General features: G+C 44.8%; 1 protein-coding gene across 2 annotated transcripts in view; it reads left to right on the top strand.

The window, feature by feature from the left end:
• RHOBTB3 (Rho related BTB domain containing 3) overlaps positions 1 to 14,159 on the top strand; it is a 28,606-nt gene extending 14,447 nt beyond the window's left edge. Inside the window, exons 5-12 of one of the 2 annotated variants that reach the window (XM_042787972.1) lie at positions 251 to 362; positions 1,251 to 1,622; positions 4,118 to 4,230; positions 5,880 to 5,991; positions 8,501 to 8,674; positions 9,865 to 10,031; positions 10,896 to 10,992; positions 13,532 to 14,159. In XM_042787972.1, the coding sequence (XP_042643906.1) occupies positions 251 to 362; positions 1,251 to 1,622; positions 4,118 to 4,230; positions 5,880 to 5,991; positions 8,501 to 8,674; positions 9,865 to 10,031; positions 10,896 to 10,992; positions 13,532 to 13,647 (1,263 nt within the window). In that variant the 3' untranslated portion in view covers positions 13,648 to 14,159. Of the gene's footprint in view, positions 1 to 250; positions 363 to 1,250; positions 1,623 to 4,117; positions 4,231 to 5,879; positions 5,992 to 8,500; positions 8,675 to 9,864; positions 10,032 to 10,895; positions 10,993 to 13,027 lie in introns of both variants that reach the window. The other variant, XM_042787971.1, reaches the window with a different exon arrangement.
• The last annotated feature ends 945 nt before the right edge of the window (positions 14,160 to 15,104 follow it).

The following is a 15,104-nucleotide window of genomic DNA, read 5'->3' as shown; positions in this document are numbered from 1 at the left end:
CAGGAAGGTTAAATACAAGAGGATTAGTCACCATTGTTTGAATAAGTAGACATTTAAATTGTGCTAATTCCAACTATATTTGGTACCTGCTCTTAGCAAAGGGGTGCTGGGACTCTCCTGGATGACTGTTGATGGTGGCAGTGGCCTCAGTCCTGCAGACAGCGCCCGCTTGTTCTCCTCAGTTTGCTGTCTAGGTTGTTCTTAAATAACTTGGATTTTTTTTTTTTTAAAAATACATTTTGTGTTTTAGCTGGAATATTTTATGATCCAAAGTTTGAATCAGAAGTCATCTGAAAAAATGAAGAAGAGGAAAAAGACGCAGAAGTGCCATCGAGTTCAACCGCCTCAGCTTGAACAGCCAGGTGCTCGCTGGTGTCTGGGCTCCGGTGTCGTTCGTTATGCATGTCATGTCCTTTGTGCAATTAGCATTTTGTAATCATTACTGCGAGCTGTGCTCATCAGCTATTCTGGTTATGTTGCTCTAGTTGCATCATCTTTCAGTGGTGGTTTAATTAATTTGAGGAGATTTGTATAGCAATATGTAACATGACAATGGACTTCTAATTTATTTTAGACAAAAACAGTAGGAGTGGTTTTTCTGGTGTGCTTGATGAAGTAATGCAAAGGTGGATTAATAAAAGCTTTACATAAAAGTTTTACAGACAAATTAGAAAATCATTACATCGTTCTTTGATGTTCTATGATATCATCAAGCAATATTTTTATTTGCTGCACATGAAACGAGAGGTGTAGGCCCCTGCACGTGATTTCCTGTATGCAATTTCTGAGGATCTGATGCATTTATTCAGTGAAATAACTATTGACAAGTAGTCCTGTCTAAATACATGGTTGTCTCTTCTCACACATACTAGAAATTCGCTCAGATCGCTTAAGATTTGGATTCAGAGGCGAGGTCTCCTCCCAAGGCGAGTGCCTAAAGAGGTGTTGTGAAAGGATGGGCGCTTTTTACTAAGCTAAATATTTCCTGTGTTTCTTATTTTACCCTGCGAAGCATTTCCGTTTTTAGAGTATTTTACTAATTGAATGCCCTTACAAGCCGTTTTCTCCTGGGATGCTTCTTTCAAGAGCTGTCCTTCGTTTGGGCGGGTGTCTGGGAATAGATTTTCTCATGGGATGCTTCTTTCAAGAGCTGTCCTTCGTTCGGGCGGGCGTCTGGGAATAGATTTTTCTCCTTCCCCCGCGGTCGGCGCTCGCTCCAGCTCTACAGCCCGACCCGTTGTCTTCCGCAGAGAAGATGCCGATCCTGAAGGGCGAAGCCTCGCACTACGAGGCCGACCTGCACAACCTGCTCTGCTGCTGCCAGTGCGCCGACGTGGCGTTTTGCCCCGAGGACCCCAGCACGGCGGCGGTGGAGGCCCACAAGGTCATCCTCTGCTCGGCCAGCCACCTCTTCATGCTGCTTTTCGGGGTGAAGAGCCCCGCCGACATCCGCGACGCCTCCATCGTGCGGACGGCGCGGAGCCTTTTCGCGGTGGAGGAGGGGGAGGCCCTGCCCACCCACCCCCACGGCCGCCCGCCCCGCGCCCCGCCGGTCAGGGTGGTGGTGAAGGACCCCGTCTTCTGCTCTTGCCTCCCGGACATCCTCCACTTCATTTATTCAGGTACCCCAAAGCCGGGCCCGGCTTACTCACCCCTCCTACGGCCGACGCCTCAGCCCGCGCGTCGCCCCACGGGACGCGCCTGCGCTGCGGGGATCTGGCGTCCCGTCCCCTGTCACCCTTGCCAACAACACCTACTTTTTAAAAAAAAAAAAAAACCAAAACAAAACACTTCGCCTAGATCTAACAATAATTAAATGGGTTGCCGTTCCAGATTGAAGCAACGTAAATCAGCCGTAATATTTTACCCAACAAAACCTGTGAGCTAACATCAATAATACCCACAAGCTTTGCCAAAAAAAAAAAAAAAAACCCACAACCCAAATCCAGAGTTTGAGACAGTTTCAGATTTTGGGCTCTTCACATATTTAAAATGCTTGTGTGTTCCAAACACATTGACAAGAGTGCAGGGTTACTTAAGAAAGCTCAAGTGCTTTCTTTTCTGGGCATGGTGCTGCTGAAGAGAAAACAGTGATAACTGGTTGGAGGACAGGGGGCTCTGACATGTTGCATGAATTCTGCTAGAAATTCAGCCCAGGCAGTGACCTCACCTACATAACTCCAGCTATCTATTAAAATGACACTGATATTTTTCTAAATTTTCAAATGTTGCTTAAGAATCCTGAAGTGAAAGTTGTTTTGTTTTGTTTTTGTGTTGTTTTTTTTTTTTTTTTTTTTTCTGGAAGTACCTGACACCTGTTTCTTCTTTCTAAAATGTTTTGCAAGCTGTTGGTAGATAAGAATATAGATTTTATAGCTGTTGAAAGAATCAGTAGGGTTTTTAATGATGCATTCTGATTTTAACTGAAATAAAAACAGCCCCCAAATGATTATAATGTTAGAGCTGCATCTATAAGGAAGCTTAGTCAATACCTGTGGGCTGATACCTGCCTGACATGTGAAAAGGATTTCTGCCTCAGTAGCTGAGACCTGAACACTGGCTTGTGAAGACACAAGGGAGAGTCTTTCAGCTTTCAGTTAAAGTTTGTGCACTGAAATCATCCCTTTCAGTTCTTTCCAAGCCAGTGTCAAACACAAAGAACAGATGCAGAAGTTTCTCAGTGTGAATGGATTTTTCTTTATTTATTTACTGGGGACATGAATAGAGGACTAAGCTTGGAATTTCAGCAGCTGATAGGTGAGTGCAGTGCCTTCGTCTGTTACCGTTTACAACTCGCTTCTGCTGCCGTTTGTGCACCGATTTTACTTTTTTGCTTCTGCTTATGTCAACCCAAGGGGTTGTGGAGCTGCGGGCCGCGTCTCACACAGCCCCCGGCCCGAGGGGCATCGCCCGAAGCCTCTGGGAATCGGCGAGCCCTTTCGAGGACGCTGGAGGCACGGGCTGAGGGGAGACCAGATCAGGAGGCAGGGCCGGCGTTTTCAGCTTTTCAGGACCGTGACGTTATGCCCCTGAGGTCTTAAGCACTCGCCATCCATAGGGTGCACGCAGGAGCCTGCACAGACGCAGACAGCCTCTTCTGCAGCAGAGTGCCACCAGCGCCGTGCTGAATCGTGCTTCACGCTGAGATTTACCTGTCCCTGACCCTTCCTTGCTGCGTGACCCCGGGGATCGGAGCTGAGTTACCAAAAATCCCCATGGGGTCTTTGAGACTTACTCCAGCAAAGCGTATAAAGATAAATAATAATGATGACAATGATAATAAATAATGATAATAATGGTAATGATAATAATTATGATAGTGATGATGATAATAATAATAAAACCAAGAACGATATTTATTACTATTACTATCGTTACTGGCAATAGCAATAGCAATAGCGATAGTAATAGCGATAGTGATAGGGATAGTGATAGCAACAGCAATAGTAATAGCAATAGCAATAGTAATAGCAACAGTAAAAGTAATAATAATAGAAGTAGCAATAGGAGTAGCAATAGCAATAGTAACAGTAACAGCAACAACAACATAATTATTATTATTATTTTAAAACTGATCAACATGTTTCACTTTTCCAAGAAAGCTATTGAGACACCCAAGAGAGTATCATGCTTTGACTATGAAAACAATAAAGAAAGAAATTCCCCTGCAGGCTTTTTAAGCTATCAGTGCTCCAGAATGAAACTGCGAATGAGACATTTCTGGTTCAGACACCTACAAAGAAATGCAACCAGCAATATGAGCAGAAGCAAAACAACTTCCACAAATACTGAAACTTTCGGGATTTTTTTTTGCTGAATGTCTACCTGCAGTATGTAGTGATTGAACTGGGAGGAATTCCGAAACTGATTTTGAGAGCAACAGAGGTACCCTAGTCTGCCTGTAATTGATTGCATTCTTGTAAAGTGCCATGGAAATTTTATTGTGCAAGAATTGCATCTTGCCCTTCCAAAGCAAGGGGATCCTGGCTGATTTATGTGCAAAAAAAAAAAATACAGTTTCTGCAAGATCTGTTTGTCATTGATGTCATCTTTTCTCTGCCTGCTAAGGCCTGTGCCTTGTTGATTTATAATCCAGCTTTACCTGCTCTTGTGACAGGTGCTTTCCAGTGGGAACAATTGGAAGAGGATATCAAAAAGAAGCTGAAGGATCCAGAAAAAACTGAACACGTGCTTGAGAAAGTTAAATGCATTCTGAAAACTCCAGGAAAGGTACATCTAACTCTCTTGGGGAAACTTAGTATTAGTTACTTAAGTTCTTGGGAAATCATTTTGTAGTCAAGGTTTCCTTGTCAGTCTTTGCTTTAAACTCACTTTGGCTTACACCGGTTTTATTGCTTTATCAGCGGGCTGTTCACAGGCGCGCACAAAATAAAAGCACAGAGATGCAGATGCAGTGTGCAGAATTAATGTAATTGGTAAAAAGCACACAAGTAGGTACCCTGGAAGGACTACTCATGTCCACAGCTTTACACATTGTCTAGCAATATGATTACATGTGGCTAATTCTCATGTAACAGAGGCTGCCCAGGAAAGGTTTGTTTTCCTGAGTATGTGCCAAAAGTTGTGCTTCTGTAGTAGATCAGGACAGGTGGTTTCTCTTAGAAATGCTGTGATGTGGAAAGCTGTAATAACTCAGTATATTAAATTCATCAGATGACTTCACAGTAAAATGTAATTCATATCAAGTCATTATGTTAATAAAAAATTACAATGTAGAATTAATGTTAACAGCTGTTTGCTGGTGGAGTTTATACATTCCTTGATACTATAGCACTTGCACAAAGTATTTCTGTCAATTTAAATGGAAAATAATCTTGGACTGTCTTGAGATTACAGAAGATCAAAAAGTTATTTAGCTGTTTAAAGCGATTTGGCTGTAGGCTTGTCAGTCCTAAGTGTCCACAGCTAAAACGTTCATGAGGTTGGACTTAGAAAGTCCCAAAAACTTTTAAGATAATGAGCCTGAGTTAGGGTTTTTTTGGTTGGTTGGTTGTGTGTTTTTTTGTGTGTGTGTATTTTTTTTGTTTTGGTTTGGTTTTATGCCTTTGGGATACTTTTATATCATGTTTAAAAGTTTTTCTTCAAAGGCATAGAAATTAATTATGCATTTTCTTGATAAAATTAAAAAATAATTAATAAACTGGATCGTATTTTAACCATAAATTCAACCAAATCTGAATTTCAGTTATTGCAATCTAGCAATATGACTTTTGATGTTTTCCCTTCCGGTAGCTTTAGATTCCATTTTTAAAGTAAGAAAAACAAAACTGAAAACTAACTGGAAGTGCTGGGTTTTGGAGGGTCGTGGTGCGAGCATGCCCGGACTATTGTGAGAGAAGTCTGTGCTCCAGCCTGCGAGCTCCCTCTGCGTCTGAGGAGGCAATACCAGGCTGATAACAAGAAACACAACTTTTAGCTGCCCTGCATCTCTGCAGATGTGTGTCCCGCCAGGGATCCCCCCCAGAGCCCTTGACCCTTGTGTTCCTGCAGCCGTGGGTCCGAACAGGGCATCTATGAAAATATGTGGAGCCCAGAAAATTCGTAATGCAGTCAAACCTGCCCAGAGGTGCTGGAGGGGGCGGTTTTGTCGGAGGGTACCAAGGGGAGAGCTGGGGTGTGACTGCAGGAGGCAGGGACACCTCGGGGCTGCTGCGCTGTGGGAAACAGGAAAATGAACAATACAGGTGGTTGCAGAGGGTTGCACGTGTGAGAGGCATGGCTGGGTGGCATTAGCAAAAGAACATAAAAGAGAAAGCAAAAGGCTGTTGTTTAGTTTCCCCATGTAAATGATGTCTTGTAAGCTTTTATTCTGTGGGCAACTACCCATGGCGCTGTTTCATTAATAACTTACTTTGCAGCTAAACACTGTAAAGGACTGCACATCTCACCCGATAAAGCGGCTGTGTAATAATTCCCTCAGGCTGTTCTTTAATACGCCTGTCCTAGCTGATGTCATCTTCAAAATACAAGGTACGGTACCTCTGCCTCCCGTGGACACGGGCACGGCTGTGCCTCCAGCATTTATCCCCTCTCCAGGATTGTTGTATCTCCAGCATCCCACCTCGGGAGGGATGCACTCGGGGGGGCCACGTCTCCACCCCTTGCCCTCGCTGAAAAGGCCAGAGATGCTGGCAGCTCGCTCCTGGCCGCCCTCCCTCCGCCCCTCCGAGGCTGTGGATGTGCCTTTCTCTACCCTCCAGAAGCCGACAGGGATTTCTGTCCCATTTCTGTGCCTCCTCAGGCTTTACTCACCGCCCCCTCCTCCCCCGGCGTGGGCATCCCTAGGGGCGTGTGTGGATGCGCTGGGGTTTCGGTGACCTGCTGATCTAGGCGCCACCAACACGCCCCGTATTTCACTGCTGCTCTACTGTTCCCTCCCCGAGATGCTCCCGACACAGATCTTCACGTTTCTGTCACTGATTTCTGTTCCCATTTTGTCTGCAAAGAAAGAGCTTGGGTGCACCAGTCTGCTGCAGTGCCACGGGTGTTTTTTGTTTTTTTTTTTTTTTTTTCTTCTCCCCTGGAAATTAAATGCATCCACCCTTAAAAATAAAAACACAGGAGGTAAAAAGTGCAACGCGCTGTTGTGACAATGAGACAGATTTTAAACGCTAACTTTTCCTGATTTGTGCATGCTCACCCTACCTGTGGAAATAGTTCTTTAGGATTAGACAACTGTTTAACCTTTTTCAGTTTTAAATCCCACAGCAAAATTTGAAGCATTAATCCCTCAAAAGTAAGCACACAAGGACAAGCAAACTTTTTGCTAGGTGTTCTGTGTAATACACAGAAAAAAGCAAAAAGATCTATGAAAATGAGAACAAAATTCCAGTGCTGAGCTTAATGACATGAACCATTCCTCTCAGGATCCCACTCCTGAGAGAAGCTTTGTGGGAATTTGATGAAACCATATCACTGCTATATACCTCACAGAAAAAAAAGTTGCTGTCGAATGGGTTGACATGTATTTTAACAAAAATAAAAATAAGCAAAACTAGCAAAGCGTGAGCGTTTTTCCCATATGCTCAGTAAATCTTCAAAGCCTTTTCCCCTAATTCATCAGCCACAGTAATTGTATTACAATTAAATAACTGCTAAGAGAAACTGAAGGCTTTAGTCTTGATTGGGCAGATACATTTTAAAGTCTCCAACTAGTTCCTGCAATACTGGGAGTTGCTTTGAGCTTTCTAGCTTACAAAAGTACTTGGGAGCCACTGAAGATGGAAGCCCATTATGTCTGTGTAAAACCTCATAATTTGGCTGAACCTCCTCGTTAGTAGGTACATACCCAATTACATGAACATACAAAACTCCATGCATATCTTACATCACGTCTGCATTGTGAATTGCTCATGTTACACGCGTAAATACATAATACAACTTACCTGTGTTCTCTCTACATAAATATATAGACATTTTTTATGCAGCTTAGACAATTTGGAAGTCAAAGCACAGGTGAATAGAAATATAAGGAAAATGAAAAAGTGCCAGATGTCTTCAAGGAATTAAGTAGGTGGCAGGGTTGTGGTTAAGGAGGAAATTAAGACAGTAACTTCTACCTAAGTATTTACAATATATTTACCTTGCATGTCAGTTGATCTGTTTATTATGATTTTGATTAAACAATTTACATCTGACTGTAAGCTCCCCCTCTGTCTTGGGTTGCTGTCCTGCCCGGCACTTGTTTGGCACTTTCTTGCTTGCAAGAAAGTCGGGTTCAGCTGGACTCTGCAGAAGTCCGAGTGTTGGGGATGGCAGCTCAGGCTGTCTACTTTTTTGTTAAAAGCCTGTAAGACCTCTGCCACCCCGGGCTGTTAACCTTACTAGGTCTTCCAAAGGCTGTAGTAAAGTAAATTGTTCACTTGCAAATATTAAAAAATGGAAAAATTTCTGTAAAGATTTATCAGCTGTATTTTTGTAAGATGACCCTCAGGAAATTCGCTTAGGCAAAATACTCAGCATGGTTAAATTCGTACTTAATAGATTGAATGGAATTTCATCTGGGATAATTTTCCTTTTTCTGCTTTGTGTGGCTACGTGTAAATTTGACTTCTGGAACACACATTCATTACCAATGGGATTACTGATGAATACAAATTACTCATATACATAATAATTCACAGCACTGCATATTTATGTAACGGGTCAGAGGTTCAGTTGGTGTAAATTGGTGTAACTACAGTGGTGTCAGATTTTTTGCTAGCTGAAAGTGTTTCTGACTGATAAAAATTTGCCCTATTTGGAGCACCTGGTGTTGGGAGCAGTGTGTCATAAAAAATCTGGTATTTTTTTGTGTTTGCTGGTGGCTACTAGGCAGATGTAAACGACTGGTATAAAGAGAGTATGTTATTGGTTATCTGCTGGGTATTGTTAATTTTAAACACTTTAACCATGTTCAGATAAGAAAATGGGAGCTTTATAAATCAAGCTCTTTCCGTCCATGTAAAATCTTCATAGTTTTTTGTCTGGTGTCCTGCAGATGCAACTGTACCAGCCCACAGAGCGGTTCTGGTAGCTCGCTGTGAGGTGATGGCAGCTATGTTTAATGGCAAGTATCTAGAAGCAAACAGTATTCTGGTTCCAGTACACGGAGTTTCGAAAGACACTTTCCTCTCCTTTCTAGAGTATCTTTATACCGACTCCTGCTGTCCAGGTAAGAAAATTTTTAAATTCACATATATCCGTTACTAATTTTTCTGCAGTGGAGCATTGATAGAGAGTAATTTAGCAGCATTTATTTCATAGAAAAATACCAATATTTTCATGTATAATGTCTCAAGAAAGAGAACTTATTCACATTGTGCAATAAAAAAATTATTCAAGCAAAACCAACTGCAGACAGAACAAATATCACTAATAAAATGCTGTATTTCTTTTGTGCTTACGTAGCAAGACTCAAAAAACTGTGAAATTTCATTTCCGGTCCATTAAAATTTTTGGAATTTTGTTTCTACATCAAAATAATACTGCTTTTTAATTTTAATTCTGGGTTTTATTTCAAAATTGTCATTTAGTTTAGTGTCTATTTTGTTAAGTTTAATATCAACAAGGTTAAATTTCAAGAGTAGCTTATTTATATACATAGATATGTCATTTGTATGTAAAACCAGAAAAAAAGTCTGTTAGCTGGAGTATTTGGCAAGAAAGATTGAGCCAGATTGTTCTTTTTATCTTAACCTTTGACTTTTTTAATGAGAAGAAAAATCTACGTACTAGATAAATATGAAATATGATTTAAATATAATTTTCTTTTGATGTTGAGTGAATGACGTTGTGATATGTATTTTTGCTTTTATTTTTTTCTCAAATAGTTCTACCTTACTCCCATGTTTTCCACATGTTTCTTTTTTTAAGTCTGTCTAACATTTCCTTGTCCATCAGCTTAAATGTGAATCCACTGTACCACATTTTTTTAAAAATACAGTTGTTATATTTTCTTTTTGGCCTTTTTACTATACTTTTTGTACATGTGTCATAGAGGTTATTTTTAGAAAGAGAAGTTAGAAAGCTAAATCCTCTTATTAATCATCACTTACTTTAAACAGATCAGCAGCACGTGACTCAGCATCTTCAAGATACAGGATATGGATAACACTTTATTACACTTAGCTTCTAAAAAGTACCAACTACTCTTTTCCTGTTAGTTAAGTAGTTTATCTGGAAAAAAAGAGAGTGATATAGCAAACTTATGTTGATAATAATGAAAAATAAAAGAAGATGATCAACAGCAGTTTGATTTTGTGTTCACTGTTAGGGGTTTAAAAGATGACTTGGAGAAAAATGGGTTTGATCCTGTTGTCAGAAAGGTAAAATACATGTAATTTATGCTTTCTTGTTTTTCAGCCAGCATTCTCCAGGCTATGTCTCTCTTGATCTGTGCGGAAATGTACCAAGTAATGAGACTCCAGCACATTTGTGAGCTTTACATTATCACGCAGCTTCAGAGCATGCCTAGCAGGGAACTGGCATCCACAAGTCTCAGTATTGTTAGCTTGCTCAAAAAAGCCAAGGTATGTGCTGCCTATGTCAAGTAAGAATACATACGCTAGATTATTAAGATTTTTTATGATCTTAATAGTTTCTGTTCCCATGGGAAAACACTGCTATACAGTCTGTTATTTAGAGATATCTGGCGGCACAAGGCTGGCTAAAATAAGGCCTTCAGCCTTTTATTGCAGAATGTGCAGTCATACCATAATCTCTGCAACTTCCCTCATCAAGGACACATTGCAGTAATTCAGTTTAATTGCAGCTTCTGCCAGAAAAGATGTGTTTTAGGCAGGTGAAGATGCACTACTTCCTCTGTTAGTCAAAAAGAAAATTGTATGATATGCAAGTGGCAAAGGAGATATAACCTGATAGAATACTGAGTAGAATACATAAAAAGCTTGAAAATAAAATATTAGAGGCTGAAAAAAAACCAGAGAGACACAGTAAAGACGGATTTAGAAAACAGAAGAGGAAAATAAATCCTGAACTTTTTACAAGTATCAGGCAGGATACTGTCTTAAATAAACAAGATTTTGTGGAGAAAGAGGAGACAACAAAACCACCACGCCGTGTTTCTTACCTTCCTTTTCCTAAAGCTCTGCTTCTGTGCAGAAGGCAAAAATTTCCAAGATTCATGACCAAAGGAGCCCCAGGGTTTAGGTCAGACCTTTGGGGAAGGGAGTTTTATCATTTATTCTTGGGTCTCCTCTGTTTATATATATATCCATCAAAGACTTTTCCTTTGTCATCTCCTACAATCAAAACCTTATTTGGTAAACTGCTATGTTGACAGTGAAAATCTAAAATATTTTGACATGAAAGGTGTGGTTGTGTTTTAGACATGGTAGCATTAAGAGCTATTTGTGTTTTCTTCTTCCTTGTAGTTCCATAACTCTGATTGCCTTTCAACTTGGCTTCTTCATTTTATTGCCACTAACTACCTCATCTTCAGTCAAAAGCCTGAATTTCAAGACCTTTCAGGTAATTTATCAATTAGTTTTAAAACAAGAAATGTTTTTCAGCTCTGCTTAGATCAGAAACAAGGTACTGGACAATACTATTTCACAGAATCGTAGAATACCAGGTTGGAAGGGACCTCAAGGATCACCTGGTCCAAACTTTCTTGGCAAAAGCAGGGTCTAGACAATATGCCCCAGCACTTTCCAGCTGAATCTTAAAAGTCTCCAATGTTGGGGGGAAAATTCTGCGTGAGAAGATGGTTAGGACTTCTTTAGGCTGTACCGTCTAGGCCAGTCCAGAGTCTGTTTGAGCTGGATGGGTCACCACCCTACGGTGGGACCAGCACGTGGCACATGAAGAGCAGCACAGTCAGCAACCCTCCCCTCCTGCATTTTGGTTCCTGTACTGGTGGCCAGGTTCCCACCCGTAACTGAATCAACTGGGACAATTTAGTCACCGTATGTCGACCCCTCCACCCTATGTATATGATTTTGTTTAGTTTGTACATTTGAATGAAGGTCACTCCCAATACCTGCTCTTTCAGGGTTGGGGTTTTCTTTGAAGAAAATAAGATTCTTACAGTACTCTCTAGCAGATCTCATGAAATCAAATAACAAATGTCCACTCAAGTAAAAAACCCCAGGTTCTTCCAAGGAACTGATATTTATTTTCCCAAACAGTGTACTTGTTTCCTGGTATGTGTCTCTAGAAAGTCTTGCTCCTTGCCTATGGGAATTTTCATCACCCTGATGAAGGCAATCTTAACAGATGCGTCTCTCTGACCAGTGGTTTGTATTCAGGCCGTTGGTGTGGGGACATTCTATTCCAGACAGGGATTTTTCTTACCAGTGAGCTGAAGTTCTGTTTGGTCCAAAGTAGATTGAAGGTCCTCCTTCCTCATCTGCAAGGCTCAGATGTGTCTGTGTGATGATGGGTGGCCTTGTAATTGTTATGAGCAAAGGAAGGAGAGCTAGATCCTCCCTGCTTTGTTTGGACATGGAATTTGTCTTCCCGTGGCCCACCTGTGCATCTTCAGAAACGTCCATTTTGTATAACCAGGTCTGGATTAAACACAGGAGAGCAGGGCAGCTGTGTTGGCAAGTGTCACCCACCAGTGGGTTTGGTCCACAGAGGAGTTGCTTTGCTTCCCCTCCCGCAGGATCAGATGACAGGGTGTGTTTGAAAGCACTTCATGGCATTTTCCTCGCTACGGGGCTTTGGTCTCAACAACCCTGAGGTTCTCCTGAAGCTGCAGGAATCAGGTTGTCCTTTCTGTTTGGGGAAGGTGGGAGCTGCCCCTGGCTTCCCCTTGGTGATGCAGGAGAGCACAGAGACCTTCCTGACTTGGGGTCACTGCAGGGCTCAATCTGGGCACATCTACTTACCCATTTTACGGTTCCCCCATGAGACATCAATTTATCAGTATAGCTTATTAAATATATTGGGGGTTTGTTCCTTTTGGGTTTTTCCTGCTGTGGAAAGTAATAGTAATAACACTTCTGTCTCCACGTTGCAGTTATCCTGATGGATACCAGGCTGCATATGAGCCTGTTGTGAAACTTATGCAGTGATGCTTCTGGTTGTATCAATGCAATTGGCTGTCAGATGAGATTTTTGCAGCCTCCAGTGGCTGGCTGACACCAGGCTGGCTGTTTTGGAGCTAAGAACCTTTGGGTTGACTTGAAGGAAAAGGGAACCATGCCAGTGGGCTGGTAGCCTTTGAGGTTTGGTGTCCACATGCCTGGCAGCCTGTCCTTTGTTTTCTCCTTTATCTGAGTCATGGAATCCCAGATTTACAGAATGATTTGGGTTGGAAGGGACCTTAAAGATCATCTAGTCCAACCTCCCTGCAATGTCTCCAATTCAGAGACAAGGATGTAGCGTGGGACGGTGTCAGATGCTTTGCACAAGTCCGGGTAGCTGACATCAGTTGCTCCTCCCTTATCCATCAATGCTGTTACCCCGTTGTAGAAGACCACCAAATTAGTCAGGCAAAATTTTCCCTTAGTGAAGCCAGGCTGGTTGTCACCAATCATGTTATTTTCATGTGCCACAGCATAGTTTTGAGGAGGATCACCTCCATGAACTTGGTGAACTTGGCAGTGCCAAAACCCGCGGAGCAGCAGAGGGGTGAGAATGTTCCGGGGTTCCTCTCTGCGCTCCTCACCTTGCGCTCCGTAGCGATCCTGAGAGGGACGCTTGGCAGGGGGGTTGCAGAAGCCCCCTCCTCGAGCTGCACCCAGCAAAACCCTCGCCCTCGGCGGCCGTGCCCGGCTACCCGCTGAGGAGAAGGAGCATCGGCGGTCAGGGCGACCCCTCTGCTCTCTTCCACGAGCGCCGTGCTTATTCCAGCAACTCACTCGCCGCTCGCTTTCCGGGGCGGGAGCCCTTCTGTCCGTGCCCTGGCGAGGTCGGGGCAGCTGGGCGGCCCTCACCGGGGGTTTCTGGCCGCAGCGGTAGCCGCCAGGATTTCTGACCTGTTCGAGAAGACTCTTTGCAGCCTGCGCGCTCGCGCCGCGCGTTTGGGCATCGCTTTCATTGCCTCCCTCGCTGTGTGCAGTGGAGGAGCGCAGCTTCGTGGAGACGCACCGATGGCCTTCCCACGTGTACCTGAAGCAGCTCGCCGAGTACCGCAGCTACGTCCACTCCCACCAGTGCCCCTGCACGGTCATGTAAGGAGAGCGAGCGAAGGCGGGCGCACCTCGGCCGGGAGGCCTCAGCCGGGAGCGGCACGGCGTGCCGAAGCGATGCCGGGAGCAGAGCCGGGTGCTGCTCTCCCCGGCAGCACCCTGGGCCTGCCGGGGGGCACCCGCGACCGCTCCCGGCTTCGGCGACAAACCCCGCTCCTTTGCTGCCGAAACGCTCGGAAACGGCTCCGGAAGACGCCTGGCAAGCCCGAGGGTCTCGCGCCTGGGGGTTAAGCGCAGCAGGGGACAGGGCCACGGGTGCCACCCGCCCGCCCCTCCGATTTCCTTACGGGCCAGGCTGCCGCTTCGCCCGCTTGGCTTCGGCTGCTGAACCGGCTCCGGCGGAAAGCGGATTCCCTGGGGAGCCGCGCGGCAGCAGGAGCACGGGCGCGGCGCCGGGGAGCTGAGCAGCCAACTCGCGAGTTCCCTCAGTGTTTCAGAAGGCAGGCTTTTACTGCGGTGTCTGCTGCTTTGAGAAATAAAGGTTAGGCTTGACAAGCATTTCAGTTACCGTTCATTTTCTGTGTCAGGTGCCGTGCTTTGGGCCTGGTCGGCACCCGACCCCGCAGCTGGTCACCCCCCTTCCCCTCCCCACCTGGGAACGGGGGAGGGAATTGGAGGGGTGAAGGGAGACCCGCAGGCTGAGATAGGAACAGTTTAATAACGGCAATGAAACGAGAACTATGACGATGATGGGGGGAAAACAAAAAGAAATATATAACCAGGCAACGCACAGCGTAATTGCTCCCCACCCGCTGACCAACCCCCAGCCCGTTCCCGGCCAGCGACCCCGAGGTACCAAGATCCCACAGTCGCAATCCTGGAATCGAGAGAGAGAGAGAGGGAGAGCCCCTTCCCCACCCCCCTCCTCTATACAGTGAGCATGACGTTCCATGATATGGAATATTTCCCTGCCCAGTTTGGGTCAGGTGCTGTGGCCGTGCTCCCTCCCTGCTCCCTGTGCCCTGGCGCACGGGCAGGACACGGGCAGTCGGAGAGTCCTTGGAGTCTCGGCAGCAGCTGGAAACACCAGTGTGCTGTCAGCATCCTTCCCATAGCACCCCCAAAGCTAAATCCAAACCACAGCGCTCAGCTAGTCCCGGAAAAGGAACATTAACTCTACTTCAGCCCAGACCAAGCCATCAGGTCAAGTCCAGGCTGAGTCTGCAGGTCCTTTTACTGAGACCCTCAGGGCCGTACGAGCAGATACTTGAACTCCAGAGGAAGGCTCGCGCACCCCTGCTTTGTCCAGCGCCTCCCAGTCTGCACCAGCTGGGAAAAGCCCTTTCCTCCCGCTGAACGGGAGAAGCAGGTCTGTTTGGGTAAGCTGCAGGACCCCGGGGCTGTTGCGGTTGCACTTCTGCCCACGCGGGGAGCACGCAGCCCGCGGGGTGCGGGGGGGCCCCGGCGGAGGGGAGGGGGCCGGCGGCCGCGCGAGGGGTCTGC

This window comes from Tyto alba, unplaced genomic scaffold, assembly GCF_018691265.1.
Source record: "Tyto alba isolate M040663 unplaced genomic scaffold, T.alba_DEE_v4.0 Super-Scaffold_13, whole genome shotgun sequence".
NCBI classification, from domain to species: Eukaryota; Metazoa; Chordata; class Aves; order Strigiformes; family Tytonidae; genus Tyto; species Tyto alba.
This window is presented reverse-complemented; position numbering and strand designations above follow the sequence as displayed.